General features: G+C 38.4%; 1 protein-coding gene across 3 annotated transcripts in view; it reads right to left on the bottom strand.

Annotated features, from left to right (window-relative positions):
- Positions 1–20,662, bottom strand: part of SPPL3 (signal peptide peptidase like 3) — a 113,654-nt gene that overhangs the window by 16,024 nt on the left and 76,968 nt on the right. For all 3 annotated transcript variants that reach the window (XR_010920210.1, XM_067550079.1, XM_067550078.1), the window contains 3 exons: positions 19,468–19,587; positions 15,157–15,235; positions 13,178–13,290 (listed from right to left, as the gene is read on the bottom strand). Coding sequence is in view for 2 of the 3 variants with exons in the window: in XM_067550079.1 (XP_067406180.1) it covers positions 13,178–13,290; positions 15,157–15,235; positions 19,468–19,587 (312 nt within the window). In the remaining variant the exon portion in view is untranslated. The remainder of the gene's footprint in view (positions 1–13,177; positions 13,291–15,156; positions 15,236–19,467; positions 19,588–20,662) is intronic.

Raw genomic sequence — 20,662 nt, 5'->3', positions numbered from 1 at the left:
GGGCAGTGGTTCAGTACTAACTCACAGGAAATAGTGCAACCAATTACCAACATTACTCTCCACAGCAGACATGGGATTCTTAGTTAACTTTCATCTAAGTAATGACCTAGCTTGATCCTGCTTAACTTGCAAGAGTTGACAGGGTCTAAACAGCACAAGGTGCTTTGGCTACAGGCTTTAATAAATAAATAAATTAACCAGATAAAATAGATCCCAACTACTTGCTGCATAAATTGTAACCAACTACAAACATAAGCAAGTTACTGAGGGCTAAAAATTTGACACACTCTCGCATTAAAGAAATAGCATGGATTCAATAATTCAGTATGGAGATTTAGTTACAGGCAGGACAGTAAATACAAAAGAACATTCTGTCTTAAATCAGTTAAGAGATTTACCTAAAACCCAGGTTAATATTAGCTCAAGGCTGCCTATTTTAAGGAGAGGATTTCAGTTTATAATTAGCTTGAAGTAGAAGTACTTTACCCATGTCAAGATTTATTCTTAATGTTCGTTATTCAGTAATAATTGCTTTAGTGCTACCCAAATACAGGCATGCATGTATGCCACACAATTACACTAAAAATACAGCGGCTAGGAAGGGAAACAAAAATCCAGTTCCTGAGTTGAGGATGAAACATACCCTCCATCCTCACAGATTAAACCATTTAATCATTAAAGCAAGACAGCATGTTAGTAAATTATGCATTGTTGCATCTGTTTAAGAAACACTGTGCAAAAAAGTATAAAATGTATTTCATTGTTGGCAATACCTTCTTAGAAGCCTGAAAATATTTCCATCTATTTCCCCTCTATTAGCCTGACACTGACTCAGCATGAGTGCGCTCAGGGCCATTAGAGAGCCAGTGTGCCACACCACACAGATGCAATAATGCCCAACTCCTTGGACAATGCCAGCTTGCAAGACATATGGGGGCTTGACTCCAGAGCATGCATGGTCAATAGACTTTAAGGGAGACTGTTGGGCTAGTCCATAGAGAAGTGTCTTCTATACCCTGAACTCCCAATACCCAAAGATATAGAGAGAGCATCTAAAAGTTTTAAATCATTAGAAACCCTATATAATGTCTGACAATAATAATCTCCTGGTACCTAAGTATATGCTCAACACACACCACAGGAAAACCATAACTCTAGCCAAAAATTACATGCTGGCCTTGCCAGCATAGGGAGATATTGGAAGCTGTAAACTGGGGCCTAAAAAATGGAAAAGACAATCAATGAAAAAATCCACAGACAGAGCGTGGAAGCAAGTATGTTTAACACCAGGTCTAATGTCAACGTGTGTCAAGGCTCCAAGAATTAGCACCTCACTAAACAAGCAAAGTTGGAGAATGTACCTACCTCCTGAAATGTCCAGAGGCCACAGAAAAAAATAAAAATCCTCAGGATGTGCCCAGTCATACAAAAACCCACAAAGTGCTGACAGACCTAAAATGGGCAAAGCCCTATTGGGCTGTAGACCAAATCATCTAAGGAAATAAGAAGCAAAAGACCATGAGAACCACAGTTGCATTACTTAGGACCACTGGGCAGCTACAGTGAGGATCTCCTTTGCTGACCACAAAATGGAAACAAATAGTTGCTGAACCAACAAGAGGTGATGCCATTTTAGATTTGATATTGGTGAGGAGAGAGGATCTCATAGAAGAACTGGTTGTAGGGGACAACCTTGGTTGGAGCAACCATGAGCTAATTCAATTCAAACTAAATGGAAGAATAAACAAAAATAGATCTGTGACTAGGGTCTTTGACTTCAAAAGGGCTAACTTTAAAAAATTAAGGGAATTAGTTAGGGAAGTGGACTAGACTTAGATCCATGAGTTCTTCAAGGTGAAGGAGGCTTGGATTTACTTCAAGCCAAAGCTACAGGAACTATCTGAAGCCTGCATCCCAAAGAAGGGGAAAAAATTCATAGACAAGAGTTATAGACCAAGCTGGATGAGCAAGCATCTCAGACAGGTGATTAGGAGAAAGCAGAAAGCCTACAAGAAGTGGAAGATGGGAGGAATCAGCAAGGAAAGATATCTCTTGGAGGTCAGAACATGTAGAGACAAAGTGAGAAATGCCAAAAGCCAACTAGAGTTGGACTTTGCAAAGGGAATTAAAACCAATAGTAAAAGATTCTATAGTCATATAAACAGGAAGAAAAAAACAAAACAAAACAAAAAAAGAAGTGGGATCGCTAAGCACTGAGGATGGGGTGGAGGTTAAGGATAATCTAGACATGGCTCAATATCTAAACAAATATACTTTGCCTCAGTTTTTAATGAGGCTAACCAAGACCTTAGGGATAGTGGCAGGGGGTCTAATGGGTTTGAGGATATGGAGGTAGAAATTACCACATCCGAGCTAGAAGCCAAACTCAAACTGCTTAATGGGACTAAATCAGGGGCCTGGATAATTTCCATTCAAGGATAGTAAAGGAACTGGCACATGAAATTGCAAGCCCATTAGCAAGGATTTGTAATGAATCTGTAAACTAAGGGGTTGTACCGTATGACTGGAGACTTGCTAACATAGTTCCCATTTTTAAAAAGGGGAAAAAAAGCTATCTGAGTAATTGCAGGCCTGTTAGTTTGACCTCAGTAGTATGCAAGGTGTTGGAAATATTTCTGAAAGAGCAAGTAGTTAAGGACACAGAGGTTAATGGTAATTGGGACAAAATACAACATGGCTTTACAAAAGATAGATAATGCCAGACCAACCTGATCTCCTTTTTTAAGATGATAACAGATTTTTTAGACAAAGGGAATGCAGTAGATCTAATTTACCTAGATTTCAGTAAGGCATTTGATATGGTTCCACATGGGCAATTATTAGTTAAATTGGAAAAGATGGGGATTAATATGAAAATTGGAAGGTAAATAAGGAACTGGTTAAAGGAGAGACTACGAGTCACACTGAAAGGTGAACTGTCAGGCTGGAAGGAGGTTACTAGTGGAGTTCCTCAGGGATCAGTCTTGGGACCAATCTTATTTAACCTTTTTATTACTGACCTTGGCACAAAAAGTGGGGAGTGTGCTAATAAAGTTTGTGGATGATACAAAGTTGGGAGATATTGCTAACACAGAGAAAGACCAGGATATCATACAGGAAGATCTGGATGACCTTGTAAATTGAAGTAAAAGAAATAGGATGAAATTCAATAGTAGAAAGTGTAAGGTCATGCGTTTAGGGACACAAAAATAACTTTTGCTATAAGCTGGGGACGCAGCAGTTGGAAGTGACAGAGGAAGAGAAGGACCTGGATGTATTAGTTGATCACAGGATGACTCTGAGCTGCCAATGAGATGTGGCCATGAAAAAAGCTAATGCAGTCCTAGGATGCATCAGACAAGGTATTTCCAGTAGAGATAGGGAGATGTTAGCACCATTTTACAAGGCATTGGTCAGATCTCATCTGGAATAGTGTGTGCAGTTCTGGTCCCCCATGTTTAAAAAAGATGATTTCAAACTGGAACAGATGCTGAGAAAGACTACTAGGATGATCCGAGAAAAGGAGAACCTGCCTTATGAAAGTAGACTCAAAGAGCTTGGGGCTTGTTTAGCCTAACCAAAAGAAGGATGAGGGGAGATATGATTGCTCTCTATGATCTACATCAGAGGGATAAATACCAGAGAGGGAGAGGAATTATTTAAGTTCAGCACCAATGTGGACACAACAACAAATGGATACAAACTGACCATCAGGAAGTTTAGACTTGAAATTAGATGAAGATTTCTAACCATCAGGGGAGTGAAGTTCTGGAACAGCCTTCCAAGGGGAGCAGTGGGGACAAGAAACCTAGCTGGCTTCAAGACTGAGCTTGATGATATGATGGGACAGCCTAATCTGGCAATTGACTCATTTTAGATTTCTAGTGGTAAATATGCCCAGTGGCCTGTGAAGGGATGTTAGATGGGGTGGGATTCTGGCTGGTGAGTCTTTCCTACATGCTCAGGATTTAGCTGATCGCCATATTTGGGGTTGGGAAGGAATTTTCCCTCAGGGCAGATTGGCAAAGGCAATTGGTTTTTTCACCTTCCTCTGTAGCATGTGGCACAGCTCACTTGCTGGTGGATTCTCTGAACCTTGAAGTCTTTAAATCATTATTTGAGGACTTCAATAACTCAGTCTTAAGTTAGGGGTCAATTACAGGAGTGGGTGGGTGAAGTTCTGTGGCCTACGTTGTGCAGAAGGGTCAGACTAGATCACTGGTTCCCAAAGTGGTCGATATCGACCCCCAGGGGTCGATTTCGACTTTCAGGGGGTCCGTGTCAGCGACAAAAAAATTTGGGGGTCCACGATATGTAAATGGGGGTCCACCCACCGAAATCATTATTTCAGGCGTTTCGTAAACTTTTAAGTAGATATTTTAAATTTGAAATAATTAATTATATGAGTAGGTACGATAAGTTTTGGACTTTGTTATTATAATTCTTGCAAATCACAAAAATTACAATATAGCTTCTAAAAATAAAGATAATAGTAGTTTTTACAATGTTTTTTATTGAAAATTGTAATTTTTTGAATTATCACGGTATTTCTTGCTGATATTTAAACCTAATTTTTCCCGCGTATTATTAAAATATGACAAAATCAAATAATTATTGGTTCACAAGATTATTTAGGTATCTGCTTCGTAGTGTTCTATGATTACGTACAAGTTTCTACAAGTTTTCATACCAGCATCGCATCGAGCAACCGCGCGCAGTGAATAAAGTTTGTCCAGGCTTGTTCAGACCAAAACTTTTGCACGGACATGTTAAATTAGGCAATTATAAATAGGAGTGTTAGAATCAAACATTGATTATTTCTATTCTGAATTTTGAGAAGAAAAGTGGTTAAAAAATATTAACTTTATTTAGTGCAAAATACAGATGCAAATCAAAGTGAATCAAAAACATCTTGTTTAGGAGTGCCTAAGGAAAGTAAGTACAAACTTTTAGTTAGTTAGTCATCCAGATTGCGGTCTCGGCCGCATTTTTTAGTTAAATATTTCAAATAAAGATAATACCTGCTAAAACATATGACCAAAAGCTCTAATTGCATGCTCGAACAAAAAATTAAAGAAATAGTCAATGCTTCAGATATAGTAAAAAATAATTATTTCCTACTTTTTAAGGTTTGTTTTTGTTTGTGTAGGCGTTTTTTTAAAGATTTTGTGTTAAAGGAGTAGGAATTGTTCGGATACTTTTTCAATTTTCATTATACTTAGTTTTAATGTAAGTGCCTCAATAGGGTCTTACTCCAGTCAATTAATTTTAAATTTTTTATCTTATGAGATTTAAATAGCTTGTTTTTTGTCGACAGATATCTTCTACTCAACATGGCAGAGGCTAAAAAAAAATGTAGGCAGTATAGCATTGATTATTTGAAGTTCGGCTTTATTCCATCACTGTCAGACAAACATTTGCCCATGTGTCTTTTGTGCAACAAAGTTTTAAGCAACGACGCTATGAAACCGTCCAAGCTGGAGGATCATCTGAGAACCTTGCATCCTGATAAAACAGGCAAAGATTTGACATACTTTAAAACACTGAAAGAAAAACTTCAAAAGAGAATCACGCTAGACAGCATGTTTGCTTCAACGTCAAAAACAGACGACGATGGTTTGCTGGCGTCTTACAATATTTCATTACTCATAGCAAAATCAGGAAAGCCTCATACTATTGGAGAACAGCTGATTTTGCCAGCCGTTGAGGAGGTTTTAAAAACTGTTCTACATAAACCTGCATATGATATACTCAAAAAAATTCCTTTGAGCGACAACACAGTTCAAAGACGTATTGACGAAATGAGTCACGATGTGGAAAGCTTCTTGTGTAATTATCTAAAAACAAACCATTTTTCCCTTCAAGTCGACGAGTCAACTTTACCTGGTAATGAAGCACTATTAATGGCATATGTTCGTTTTGTTATGGACCAAGAAATCCATCAAGAATTGCTTTTTGCGAAAACTTTGACAACAGATACTAAAGGCGAATCAATATTTAATGTTTTAAAAGACTATTTCATGGAAAAAGCGATCCCCTTAACAAATATAATATCAGTAGCAGCAGATGGAGCACCAGCCATGTTTGGTCGCTATCGCGGTTTTATAAGCTATTTAAAACAAAATGTACCTGGTATATTTGCAATTCACTGCGTCATTCACCGACAACATTTAGTAGCTAAAAATCTAAGTGCCAGATTGCATCAATCTCTCCAATTCGTCATAACGGCAGTAAACAAGATTCGTAGCAACGCGTTAAATTCTAGGTTGTTTGAGCAGTTGTGTGAAGAAAATGACGAGGACTTTCATCGATTACTTCTTCACACTGAAGTACGCTGGCTCTCAAAAGGCTTATGTTTGAAAAGATTTTTTTCACTTTTTGAACCCATTTTGGAGTTTTTGGATGATAAAGCTCCCATTTTGAAAGAAAATTTAATAAAATGGAAACCAGATATTGCTTATTTAACAGATTTATTTGCTAAATTTAATGAGGTTAACTTGCAGTTACAAGGAGACAGCCTGAATTTAATAAAAACAAAGTCCATAATTTCAGCTTTTCTTGCCAGAATTAACCTATTCAAACAAAACATTGGAAGGCGCGAATTTTCGCAGTTCCACAACTTATCATTGACAAACGTTCAGGATGATGACATTTTGGCATATGTTCAACATTTAAATGCCCTCCAGTCAGACTTTAAAACCAGATTTGATGATGTTTTAACTATGGAAATACCGCACTGGGTTATCGATCCGTACGGTGCAATTGAAGAATCGGATATCGCACTACAAGAAGAACTCATCGAAATAAGCACTAACGAAGAACTTAAAGTGCAGTTCAAAAAGGGGTATCAGCAGTTCTGGCTTCAGAAAAATGTAGCTGTTACTTATCCTGCATTATGGAGTATTGCAAGAAAATTTTTGATAGCTTTTCCATCTTCATACCTCGTGGAAAGGGGTTTTAGCGCAGTAACTAATCTGCTGACAAAACAAAGAAATCGTTTGCAAATAACTGAACGAGGAGATTTAAGGCTATACCTCAGTCATTTGACTCCAAATATTAAGCAATTGCTATCAGAGCATCAAGTTCATCCCTCCCATTAACACCATTAATTATTGTATTTTTAGTTTTGAACCTTAGCTTTATTTTATGGTTTTGTTTTGTTACTAAGTTCTGATTTTTGTCCAAAATCCAAATATTTATAGATTTTTGTGCTAAATTTTAAAGAGAATTTTAATTTAGCCTTTTTTTTATTTTGAGCTATTAACGTTTAATTTTGTTTTATTTCACATAAAAATAAGATTTTTAATTTAATTGTTTCAATAAAGGTCTGAATAAAAAATTTAAGTTCGTTTTCTTTTTTTACAAAGCCCTATCAAAGTGAACAGCACTGTGTCAGCTGTGAAAAACATATTTGACGATATAAATTTTAGGAAAATTTAATATTAGGCAGGCAGGGGGTCTACGGCAAAAAAATAATTCGGAAAGTGGTCCACAGGACAAAAAGTTTGGGGACCTCTGGACTAGATGATCATAATGGTCCCTTCTGACCTTAAAGTCTATGAGTCTTTGAGTTCCAGAACTCCTGAGGTACCTATAGTTGAAGCATGCTACCAATGCATCACCGAATCAAAAATCTCAAGAGTTGGGGGGTGTTTCTGTATGATTTGTATGAGAAGCAGGGCCTCAGAACAAGAACTATGCACTAAATATCTTTAGCGAAATTAAAATTAAGCTGTGTCCCCCACCAAGAAATAGCCCAAGAAATCTGACACTAAACAGTTTTATTAATCACTAGTCCTAAGTTTCTCTGTTTTATATAAAATTATTTACTAGAAGGACAGATTTTAACTATTTTTAGATAGGGGGACATGTTGGGCAGTGAATGTGATTTAAAGATCTTTAAGGACTTGGTGTGCTATTAATTTAGCCGTTCTTGTACATACCGTAAAAGTTCATAGATATGGTAAAGTTCTTAAGGTCCCTGATTCCCCAGTTAGAAAGAAGACAGTTTAAGCTTTATTGCAACATTGCAATCTTTCAGCCACTGTGTAGCAGGGTTAATGCAACTGCTGTGGTTTGAAGGCTGGAAACCACAGAGTATTACATAAATTAGCAGATGCAGTTTCCCTCCACCTTCCCACGAAGGAACAATTGGTGGTCACTGAAAGAAACAGTATACTGAGCTTGAAGTTCTGACTTAGTGTGGTAAATCTTATGTTTCCACATATGTTAGCAGAAGTTTCCAAACAAAATTTTAAGTCTATTCTGCAGAGAATAAAAGTTAACCTGAGGCAAGACGCCTTTAAGTCATTTTCTACTCAATTCCTTCAGCATAGCTGAACTCCGAAATAGTCCCTCATGCCTTCGTAGCTGCTCAAATCCCCTGCACCCATGAGGAAATACATTACTGTCTATAAGCCATTGCGTTCACATTATCCACCTCCAACTGAGCAAAAGCCTGGGAAGGCTATTTCCATAAAGAAATGATGTACTCGGGCACTTGCCAGGTTATACTGATTAATCCTCAATCCATGTTGCCATCCAAGTAAAAACCGATCAAAACATTCCAAACACCCCACATCCTGAGAAATAAGCATTTTAAAAACCTACAAATGTACAGGATGTGTCAAAACAATCCTCCTGGGAAAAACAACTTCTCTTCCTATTCTGTAAAGTACCCCTGAACTTTGGGAACAGCTCAGCCACTGCCCTGGGGAAAACATGCCAGGATTCATACAAAGGTAGTGTGTGCCAGCAGGAACTGCCATGACCTAGACTTTGTAGGTGCTGTAAACTGTCTATGGAGGAGGAAAAAGGCACCGTGGCAAATGAAAGAGAGATCTATCTGAATTCAAAAAACAAGACAAGTCAGGTGTTTTCTCCCCTCCTCTGTCAGACAAGACCAACGGCCTGTCAGACTGCTGTGAGCACACACTTGCATGATATGTTTTACTTTCTTCTGACAGAGAAACAGAAGACCAACTTTCTGAGTGGGAGGGGGAAAACCAAAGTACACAAAGAAAGAGTCATAGGCAAACACTGGTTTAAAGAATAGTAAATGCACCTTTTGCATGCATTACTGAGCATTATTATCATCACATTCCCTCCTTTAATCAGATTGATTAGAATTCAGTATGCAATTACAGAGAAACAAGAGACAAGCACGGAAGATGTGATTCTAATAACTAAGTCTGCCTACAATGGTACAGCTGGGAGAGCTTGTTTTCCTGACAATAAACTTATACAGGCCCTTCCCTGCTCAATGTTACTGATATTTAATTTATTTGGATTTATATATCCTAAAAAGACACCTATCCATATGTTCTAAGCACTCTTGACATAACTTAAGTCTGATATAGTTTCATTGGTCAATTTCCTCATGTGATAAAACTTTTGGGGCTTTAAAAGTCAAAACCAACACATTGAACTCTACCCAAAAATTTACATGTAGTCACTGCAGATCACAGGGCAACATTATATGCTCAAGGTGAGCTACTCTGCTTAAACAGTAGAAACCAATGCACTTTGCCAACTTCAGTTTCCTGGTGATTTTGATATAGGCCAAAGTAAAGCAGGTTTCTGAATCTAATCTTGAAGTGATAAAAACCAAATCCACATTCAAAGGAATGGCTATAACCTCATGGCCACGTGATAAAAAGCTGTTGCTGCCATCTGATCCTCTAGTGGCAGTTGGGATGCTAAGCTAGACTGCAAACCTGAACAAATGCCAGACACACCCTCAATTTATGGAGCAGATACTATTCTCACCATCTCCTCCCAGTTACTTGCCCCAAAAAACCATCACCTCAGTATTTTCTGGATTGAGCCTCTGATCCAGCCCCATCCAAGGCAGCGTCCAGACTGACAAAGGTCAAGGAGATATGAGGCAACTAGAAACAGAGAGCTGTCACCATAACCTTTTTAATAAGCTTGAAAAATGGGACAGGGCAATAGCCAATCAGACTACCAGGATCAAGCTATGGTTTCTTGAGCAGCGGCTGCACACATTCTTCTTTAACGTAACTAGGCAATCTGTACTCCTCCAAGGATGTGCTGACTATTTCCAATGACAATCCAAAACTTTCCCCACTTGCTTTTACCAGCCAGGAAGGACAGTGAGGTCCTCAACACAAATTGTTGCATAAAGTACTCTTAACAGCTCAGGTACCTTAAAATGTGATACTAGCCAAAACAGGGAAGAGATTTTTGTTCCCCCTCAAGAATTTGCCTCATTCCCACTGAATGTAAGTGATTTTATCTGTAAAGTCAGAAAATTCCTCTCAACAGGAATTCCTCTTGAATCAGCAGCTCAGCAGAAAAAGCTAGGATTAACCAAGGCTTTCACTTCCTGAAATTCCTCCATTGGTCTCATGAAATCCCCAGTTTGTTTCAGAAGAGCTCCCATCCACATGAATGTTCTTGTCACTGGGCACTATTAATCTCAATGACTCCAGCATTAGTATAGAGAGGAACTCCAAGAGCTTACAGAACAAACTCACAGTGCAATCAGTAACCAGCACAGTAGGACCAGTCTTCATTGCCACTCCATTCTAAAACTTACATACAAGATTAAGACACTAACTAATCCAGTGGCAAGGTGGGACATCAATTCATGCTTGATGCTAACAAAGCCAAAATATCATGGCAATCTTTCTTTGATTTATGCTGTATTGAGTACTTAGCCAGAAAAGGCCTTACATTTCCTCCCCAATACATGCAAAGTTAGAGGCCTCTTACATTATTAAGGTAGTATTACTTTATTGACAGCATCTAACACAATGGGGTTCTGGTCACAGCTACCTCCCTTCAACCACTACCAACTTGTTCTAGTGAATGCAGAAGAGAGCTACTATGGTCTAGTTCATTGAAGAAACAGAGCTCTTTCTACTTCCAGCAACTTGTACATGCAAACCCAAAGCCAGTGGTTGGGCAGCAACAGACTGTTCCATTAGCATGTCTTCATAAGTATAAATTGACAGAATGTGAATCAGATCATCTAAGTGGCAAGACCTTACAACACAAATACAAGACAGGTTACAGCAGTTAAAAAATGAATAAAGTAGGTTATCAGTGTCTTCCCCCTTCCTTTTCATCAAATCGTCTTCTACCATTCCAATTTCAGATAGGTCAGTTCTTCAGATTGCTTCTCAGATGATTAAGGTTAAGACTTTGTCACAGTTATTTTTAAGTCATGGACAGGGTCAATGGGGTTTGGAGTCAGGGGTCCCCACCGCCTGTGCTTGTAGACAGCAACTGACTCTGCTGCCAGCAGGGGCTCGGAGCTGCGGGGTGCCCCCGCCGCCGTATATGGCAGTGGAGTGCCCTCACCGCCCGCAGAAGCACCTTGGGGCTCCAGGGTCCCCTCACCGCCACCCCAGCTCACAGCTTTGGGACCATCTGCAGCTGTTGGAGACTGTGGGGTCCCCGCTCCCTGAGGCAGCTCAGAGCTGGGGAGACCTCGCTACCTACACAGACACTCAGCAGCGGACTCCACTGCCTGAGACAGCGTGGAGCCGGGGGATCCCCGCTCCCCATGGCAGCTGACAGCAGACGACTCTGGGGCACAGGGTGGAGGATGAAGAGGATAATTTCATGGAGATCTCTGGAAGTCACAGAATCTATGATTTCTGTGACCTCCGTGACAAAATCTTATCCTTACAGATTATTGGGCGCAGTCTCACAACTTGTCTTAAATCAAAATTATTTCACTGAACAAACCTGAATGCAGCTTCAATCGCCTCATGTTTCTCATTAAATATTTGAATGGGTGAGGTTTTCCCTTTTGTCAGCAGTATGGCAGAAGGACCGCATCCTAACACTCATTTCACACTTGAGGGAGGAAGGTTTTATTAAGTGTCTTGACATATAGTACCATATTCTACATACATCAGTTAAAAAATAATCTAAATAAACTGCAGGAAACAGCTAGAAATCAAAAAACTGATTTTGAGAGATGTTAGAAGGCCAACCACTCTTCAGCTGCTTCCTGATCAAGAAACCACTCCACTAGATGAGATTTAGGAGATGTAATCACAGAGGCAGAAATGAAATTTTAATCTTTTGTCTGAGGTATTTAATATCTCTCCATCAGATAAACTGTTAAAAGCAAATCTCCATACTGTTTTACAATGTATATTTAGAGAGATTAAATCTTTTTTTTGAAACAAAAATTCTCACACTATGATTTATGGTGGTCCAGGACATACTCCATGATCAGCAGAAAGCTAACTGAACACACGGTGCTGACTTTCTTCCTTGTTTCCAGATGCTAAACTGCATTTGATGTGTCTTTACATATTTATAACCGCTTTTCTAGCATTACTTTTCCATGTAACCAATTGCTGCAGTAGCCACACAGATGTTATTCTATCATGAATGTAAGGGGAGTGTTCCAGATAACCACAAATGGGAGGGGAGAGATCTACTGAGATGTGACCTATGCCATGAAGTTTGAGAATCCATTTTAAAACTATGTGAAAAAACAAAATCAGGTCTACTAGCTTTAAACCTCTCCCACCAGCATAATTAAACCACCCCCAATAAGTGCCGGTAGCAATGTTGGTGAAAGTGTTTTTTTCACACCCCTGACCGACAAAAGCCTCAGAGAATGAAGGTAGATAGAATTGTGTGGCATTATCACTGGTATATTTAAGCAGAAATGTCATTTTAACAACTATCCATACTGAGGCTACAACTTCACGACTCCTGGCCAGACCAGCACAAACACCATCTGCTGATGGAAGGCAGGAAAGAGAATCAATACAGTCCCTTTTCCACGCACACAGTAGAATCCTTCCATTACTGCTAGAAACTAGTCATTTCCACTAGCTCACATTGATTTAAAGCTGCTTGTGTTGCTGCTGGCTGGTATCGTTATTCCTTAAAGGTATCCAGAAATATAAAGGAACTCTTGGTTAGAGATGTTAATTATAAAATTCTGTTTTGCAAACAGACAAAACCCACCAAAGCATTATTGCAATGTGCATTAAGTGAACAACTCCAACAACAGTACAGACTCCATTACCTTGCCATATATTTTACAAAGGTTTGCTAAGTGCAGTTTAACATTTTACTTGTATGATTCAGGAAGGCATCAATGCTAGCAAATTTCACCAGGACCCTGGGCTTTTGCAGTAAATAGACAAACTGGGACTTCTCTCACATTTCATATACTTACCATCCATGAGGAGCCAGTGGCCAGTTAGGACCCAGATAAGGACAAGCATGACAGATAGGGAGAATGAGAGCAGCTCAGCAGCAGTGAAACGCCCACAACAGCCAAAGGAAATCCTGGAAATAACACACCACATTAGTTGAAAGATTTAATGCTTTCCATTTAAAGAACAGAAAAGCTTCTGGCTCTGTTTGGATGATGTTCATAAGCAATAATACTCATGAAAGATGTCAGACAGAACTGAAAGGGAAGTCCTCTTTGCCACAAAATAGGTACCAAAGGCAGCAAAAATAAAGGCTTTCTCCACATTTAACTAGCTTGCCTAAATCCTGATTTAAATCAAAGTAGTTTAAATAAGTGATTTTAATAATAGTTTAAATGAGCAAGCAAGAAACCTTGATTTAAATAACCAATTTTAATTGTGTTTTACGTTTGTATACAGTTATTGTATACAGTTTCCCAAAGAAAGGTTTATTCTCATTGGTTAGTAAATATTAAAACACGCTGATTTGCAACTACATATAACCTTTACACTAAATTTGGTGCTTCATTTTGCTAGCCAGGTAGATACACTATATCCACACACATTTATTTAAGCAATTATATAGCTTAATTTACATTTATTCAGATTCTTAATTTTTACATATTGTATTGTGTTAGAAAATGGTAACAATGCATTTTGTATTTACTACATTTCTTTTTACTTGTGATTTATATCTATTCGGACAGAAATTGGAATTCCCTTAAAATATATGAAAAAGCATTTGAAAATTGTTTTTGTATTAGTTACATGATGGTACCTTAAATGTGCTAGATACATTAAAAAGTTTAGCTTTTAAAACTGATTATTAAACAAAGGAAGCTTCTGTAGGAAACAAAGGAAGTTAGTAAATAGAAATTCTTATTTCTGATCACCATGTCCTTCAAGATTTTAAAACTAGCAGATCTCATTTGTTCACACCTAGTTTTATTAATAGATTAGAAGGAAACAAGCTTTCTTGCTTTTTCAACTCCCAACTGGTTTCTTATCTTTGAATTAACTAGTCATTGAACTGAAAAAAGTGAAAGGAAGACAATATTCTCTCTGCATGTGCAGAACAGAAGAAGGAAGATTTAACATCTCTCTGTATCAAAGAGTGTCAAAAGCAGGTTTTGCACTTGAACAAACTCTCGCTCTAGGTGCTTAACCAGTGATTTCCACCAGCTCAGAGATCTGATTTTCTTTAAAACTTCAGCAGCAAACATGTACTGTTTATCTTAAAAAAAAAAAAAATTTATTATAGTCAATTAAAATCTTTAAATTAGGCCTTAACATAGGTTGTCAATTTCAAATTTATTTTTAGAGAGGTCTATTCTAAAAATTAAACCTGCATTTAATTTAAATAAACTGATATAAATCACAATCAGCAGCAATTTTTATCCATCTTGGTCCACGTCCATTTAATTCTTGGCTCTTCTGCTGAGACTATTACCAAGGGCACTATCAACTGGTATCGAATATGGTGGTTTCGCACTGTGGACTCCTGTCCACAGGACCAGCAGCTCATTTTAAATAGGGCATTAAACAGCTGTCATTCATACTAAGGTGGCTATTGCATAGTCACGATAGTCTTTGAAACAGCTAGAGCTAATGACCATAATGCAACTCTGCTAGCTGAATATAGCCGTCCAACCCCAGCTCCCAAACTCAGTGAAAGCTCATCCAATGCAATTCAAACTTCTGAAAAGTCACTGAAGAACACTAATCCCCCCCCTGCAATGGTATCATATTTCCCATGCTGGCAAGAGTGCATGACAGAAATTGTGCTTCTTATCATCAAAGTGGGAACATGGTTTTGGCATGGAGAACCAGAACTATACAAATAACTAGCACTAGAGCCCTGGGGTTAGTACTAGCAGAAGAAACCCATGTTAAACATTTTTCAATAAAAGAAATAAATGCAGCATACAAGAGAAAAGCAAAATATTTATCCAGTCCTTACTTGTTTTGAGGAGAACACGGTCGTGTTAAATACTGGCACATTGGGAGCAGAAGGAAAGCAAAGGCTATTGTTGCAAGGACTAGAAAAAAAGAAAATGTAATATTAGTACATTCAGATCCATTTTCTATGTGCAAATAGCTCCTGGTTTGAGAAAGCTTCGTGACAATATCTTAGTATATATTACAGCACTTACAGGAAAACAGTTTAAAACTAAGATTTCCTTTGCAGGAGTTTTATAAATAAAATGTGTAAATAGGTTTACACTTAAATTTCCTATCAACTAAAATTCTATAAGAAAACCTCACAGAGGAAAACAGATTGCAATTTTTCTTAATAGTCTTCAAGTCACCTGGGGTCACATTAAAAGAGGCAAAATACTGTGTCCAATTATTCCAGTCAGTCAGTCAAAAGGGAAAAAGATGCATTACAATCTGGTTATGAAACACTCCCGAAATACTGCATCAAATCAACACGGCCTACTCTAAAGCCCTATTCCTCCTAACACTGAAACACATGAATTGTCAGTGACAGTACTCACATGGGTAAACAAGCTCATGCATAAGCGTGAAGAGTTAGGGCCTAAATAAGGAATAAATTCTGTCATAGGGTTGTCTTCAGATCATCTAACCTGTCTCACTCAATCTATGGTCCTCATTCAATCATGTTTTAAGGATAGATTCCAGGTTATCAAAAAAACTTCCCATCTGCATTGAGTCTAAGTCTAGCAATGAAAAACCAATGAGTCAACTATACCAATAGATGTCAATTCTGATTACAGCATTAACTGGTTTGTGAAAATCTGCGTTATTCTTGCTGCATCTGGGACTATTTCAAGATCGTTTAGATTTTCTGAATTTTGATAACAAGGTTACCCTTTTTTTCCATGTTTTACTCATAATCCTTTATCCACTACTAAAAATGAGAAAAACTATTCAAGTACAATTTAAAACAAGAATTAGGAAAGGAAGTTGAGAATTTTAAACTGTACATCGAATATTATAATACTCTGTAATAGTATAGTAAATCTCATTTTTAGTAATCCACTGTATAGTAATCCACATTTTTCCTTAAATTTCCAACAACGAAGCAAGTTTATTACCAAAACTTATACCAAAGTGCTCACATAAATCTAATACCATTTTACAAGATTTTCACAAACCTCTACGTTTTCTATGGAGTACATTTATCTTATTGGCACACCTGCAAAAGTTCAACAACTATTGATATCTGTCTATATTTGTAATACATTCATTTTTCTTCCAACTTAACATTGTCTTTTAACACCATAGAATCTAATTCAAGAACAAATACCTCATAAATCAAAACGTGATGTTAAAGTTACAGTACCAGACAAAATTACATCAAGTGACATTTTAAAGAGTGAAGGAAAATGATGCATAAAGAATGACATGCCAACAGCACTTATGCACTATTTAAAACAGCTGTGGCAAAAGAGGATTGCAACAGAAATGGAAGAATCTTACCCCACCACTTTTGGGTGTAGCAGACTTAAGCTACATGTTCTATATTCCCTCCTTTATGCACATTTTAGAAGACATTTTTCTTTTTCCAATTAAGATGTGTAACAGAATAAAAGATGCTCTTTAACACATAGTTTAAATCAATACAGCAATGTTTGGAAAAAGTCAATAGATCAAAGTGGGTCCTGTTGCAAATTCCTACAGGTGAAGTTTCACTCATATCAAATTTCACAATTACTACTGCATAATTCAAATCTGTAAAATTACCTAGGGAGGAAAAATCTCTAATCCTCCAAAAAAATGCATGTTCGTGACAATGGCCCCACAGAAAACTGCATTTATTTAAGGGTAAAGGAAGATCTTAAGGCTTGTCTACACTCGCGCTTATGCCAGCAAAACTTATGTCACTCAGTGGGGTGTTTTTTTCCATACCCCTGAGACACAAAAGTTTTGCCGGCATAAGCATGAGTGTAGACAAGCTCTAAAATTTTCCACCCTAATAATGATCTCCATGCTGATGTGTGGTCACAGTAGCAAATTCTGCAACGTAAGGGGACATAAGAGACAGTATCATCCATAAGGTAAGGCCAATTAATAGGACAATAGCCCCATCACAAAAACAAATAGCTTCAGGGAAAGGGTTGTCCCAATCCCATTTACCCCATTAGATTTATTCAACAAGAACAAAATAGAAGAATCCACCACCAACCTTGACCCGCGCCCCAAACATAATATAACCTATCTATACATTACAGAAGATAAAGTCTTGCAAATAACGCAACAAATATCAGGAAAAAATTCTGAAAAAGGATTAAAATGCTGCAATAAAACAACATCAAGGAAGGGAACAATAGCCTACATAAAGTAGAGCTGACAAGAATCAACAATTAAGGGAAATGGTTTATGATGCAAGCGCCATATAAAGTTACCCAACAGTGTAAAAAAGTTTTAACTGATGAGGTCACAGAAGGGTTTTTAAATCCCTTCTCCACAGATTCAGCTTGAGAGGAGAGCAATTTTTGCTGTGTGTAGAATATTCATGGCTCTGTCCAAATGGGAGCAGTAGAGAGCACCTTCTTACCGTTACCTTGATCAGCAATCAAAGTCCTAAAGAACTGAAGAATTTGGGCCAAAAGGCCACCATCAATTTTTTCTGAAATCAAAGTGTTGACATTTGCTTACATGCAAAAACCTTAAGCTAAAGCAGTTTCAGAATTCTTAGAAGATATCACGTGCAAAGTTCAGAGGCTTGGTGGCCTGAAATTCATTGATTTTAAAATATATTTGCAACACCCTAATCCAGTGGTCCCAGGGACCAAAAGTGGCCCTCGGGGCCTTTCAAAGTGGCCTGCCACTCTCCTCCCTCTGGCTGCAGAAGAGAGCTGCTGCCTAAGGACCATTCAGAGCAAGTTGCTATGGGGCTACAAGACCGGTGCAGGTTCCTTGCTGCACCCAAGGGGATGGGAAATCAGCACTCCCTTCCCCTGGCTCCAGCGGGGAGCATGGCAAAGCGCTCTGTCTGGGTCCCTAGATGTTGGGGTCCCTGCTGGAGCCAGAGGGAGGGGAGAAAGTTTCTCCTGTCCCCCTGCCTGCAGAAGGGAGCCACCCAGGTACCGAGGTGGAGCACGTGGGGCTAAAGGACATGTGAGGTTTCCCTGCTGCAGTCTTTTGTCTGGCTGCAGTGGAAGAAGCGGGGGGAGCAGCTGGGACCTACCATGCTTGAGGAGAGGGGCAGGACTCTAAAAATCAGTGCCTTCTGGTTTGGCCCACACTTAACAGACCACCCACCATGATTTAGCTGCCAGGCCATGTGCTTCAGTGTGTAGTCACAGTCACTCATCTGCACTAGTGCTTTGTCTGTGAGTGTGTGTCAAACTGAGTAATTTGTAGGTGTAAAATAGTGAATAAAAATGAGCACAGTTGCATCAAAATGTTTACTTTAAATATGTAGTGATTTGTAGTCCTTAATACATTTTTTATGAGTTGACAGATTGGTGGCCCTTCAGGGTTGTAAAACTGATATTTGTGGCCATCAAGCCAAAAAGGTTGGGAACCACTGCCCTAATCAATAAAACTTGGCAAAGAGAAATTTTGAGACCTAGGGCTATGTTAATATTTTGTTATTTATGCATTTCACTTAACATAGGGAACTACCTCTACGCCAAGGAGTTTATCTGAAGAGTCCTGGTTAGATAAAATTTGACATGACACAGAAAGCAGCAACAGCCAAAAAGGGTGAAAATATGAAGGGATGGTCTTGTCATAGTATAAAGTCATATGTCACTTAGTTGCTTTTATTTATTTACTATGGTTACTAAGTTAAATTTTTATACACATTCATTCAAAATGTACAAGAATCAAAGTAATAGAAATTTAGGGCTGGAGGGGACCTTGAGAAGTCATCTAGTTCAGCTCCCCCGCCATGCCGAGGCAGGACCAAGTATATCTAGACCATTACTGACAGGTGTTTGTCTAACCTGTTCTTAAAAACCTCCAATGCTATACAATTATAGGCACTAATTTATAATTTACACATACATTTTATTTCCAGAAGTTCCTTCTACATCTCCAAAAAACTTTGCAAATTCATCATTCAAATGATTTATCTGACCTTCAAAAGACACTTCTCCCCACATACACTATTTTAAATAAATGTATTAAGTAAGCACGGAAATACAATCTTTGAGGGTGGTCAGGTCATAACATGTTTTTCATATATACTTGGATCACATGATCCATAAATACATTTCAATTCTTAGTGACAAGACTCTGAATGATTAACATTTCCTGTTTGAGACTGATGAACATGAATAGAAGAGAATGCAGTCACCTGCTGTGCATATTGTAAAGACTACTTGAACTGAATCGAAGAAGAAGAACATGACTAGGAGAGAAACAGATGCTCCAATTGGAAGGAACAGTGCCTGGGTAGAATCGATGGTCTGGATACCTGCAGGAGAAAGAATATAACAGGTTTCAGTTATAGGATTTCTCATCACACACATACTAAAATAGAATATCCCATTTAGATCCTCTCCTAGTCTACTTTTGTAGTCCATCTCCCAAACATATCGAAGTACTCTATAGTGAATTTGGTCATTTTACTGCTGACTCAAGAATATTGATTCTGAGATATCCATTTACTATCAAGGAAATAAATCAGGGCTTGGCTACAGTACTGAATGTAAAGCTGGTTCTTCAACTAAGACGTACCACTCTGACATAGGGACTGGGTAAGGAACAGCAGCAGTCAGCCTGTTCTATGAAGCCCAAGGAGAGGGATGGATGGGGAATAATGGCAGACAGTTCTGTGCTCAGGATGTTGTTCCTCACGGTCAAGAAATGACAGCAGGTTTAGCATGAACTGCGGTAATTAGATTCCCAATCCCATCTCATGTTTACCATACTATTTATCTTAATCTAGACAAAATCAGTGTTGTTTAAGATTTAAAGGTGTGGTGTAACATCATGCTAGAATTCTAAAACTCTAGTCAAGACAACGAAGCAAGATGTTCTTTAGCACAGGCTAAACTCAAGTTCAAATTAGCTTTAAATCAACCAGTTTAGCACACACTAAAGAACGTCCCTGGTCTTGATGAGTTTTAGGTGTTACACTGTTAGCTAGCTCAGTCTAATATCACACCTTTAAATCCTACTCAACAGAAGGCCATTGTGCATTTATACAGCATCCTTTGCAACAGTGACATGATAACTTGCAGTATAAAAAGTTAATGATCAACTTTTTAAAAGTACCTGCATCACTAAGGGTATGTCTACAATGCAATTACAAACCCACGGCTGGTCTTTTGCCAACAGACTCGAGCTCACAGGGCTCAGGCTAAGTGGCTGTTCAATTGCAATGTAGACATTTGGGCTCAGATGGCAACCTGGGCTCTAGGACCCTGTGACATGGGAGGGTCACAGAGCTCAGGCTGCGGTCCAAGCCCGAATGTCTATATCACAATTAAACAGCTGGAGATGAGAGAACAAGTAGGTTGCTGAAATGGGACTTTTATAAAACTAAA

Source organism: Emydura macquarii, unplaced genomic scaffold (assembly GCF_026122565.2).
Source record: "Emydura macquarii macquarii isolate MOO-44397 ecotype Brisbane River unplaced genomic scaffold, CSIRO-AGI_Emac_v2 contig_1254, whole genome shotgun sequence".
NCBI classification, from domain to species: Eukaryota; Metazoa; Chordata; order Testudines; family Chelidae; genus Emydura; species Emydura macquarii.
This window is presented reverse-complemented; position numbering and strand designations above follow the sequence as displayed.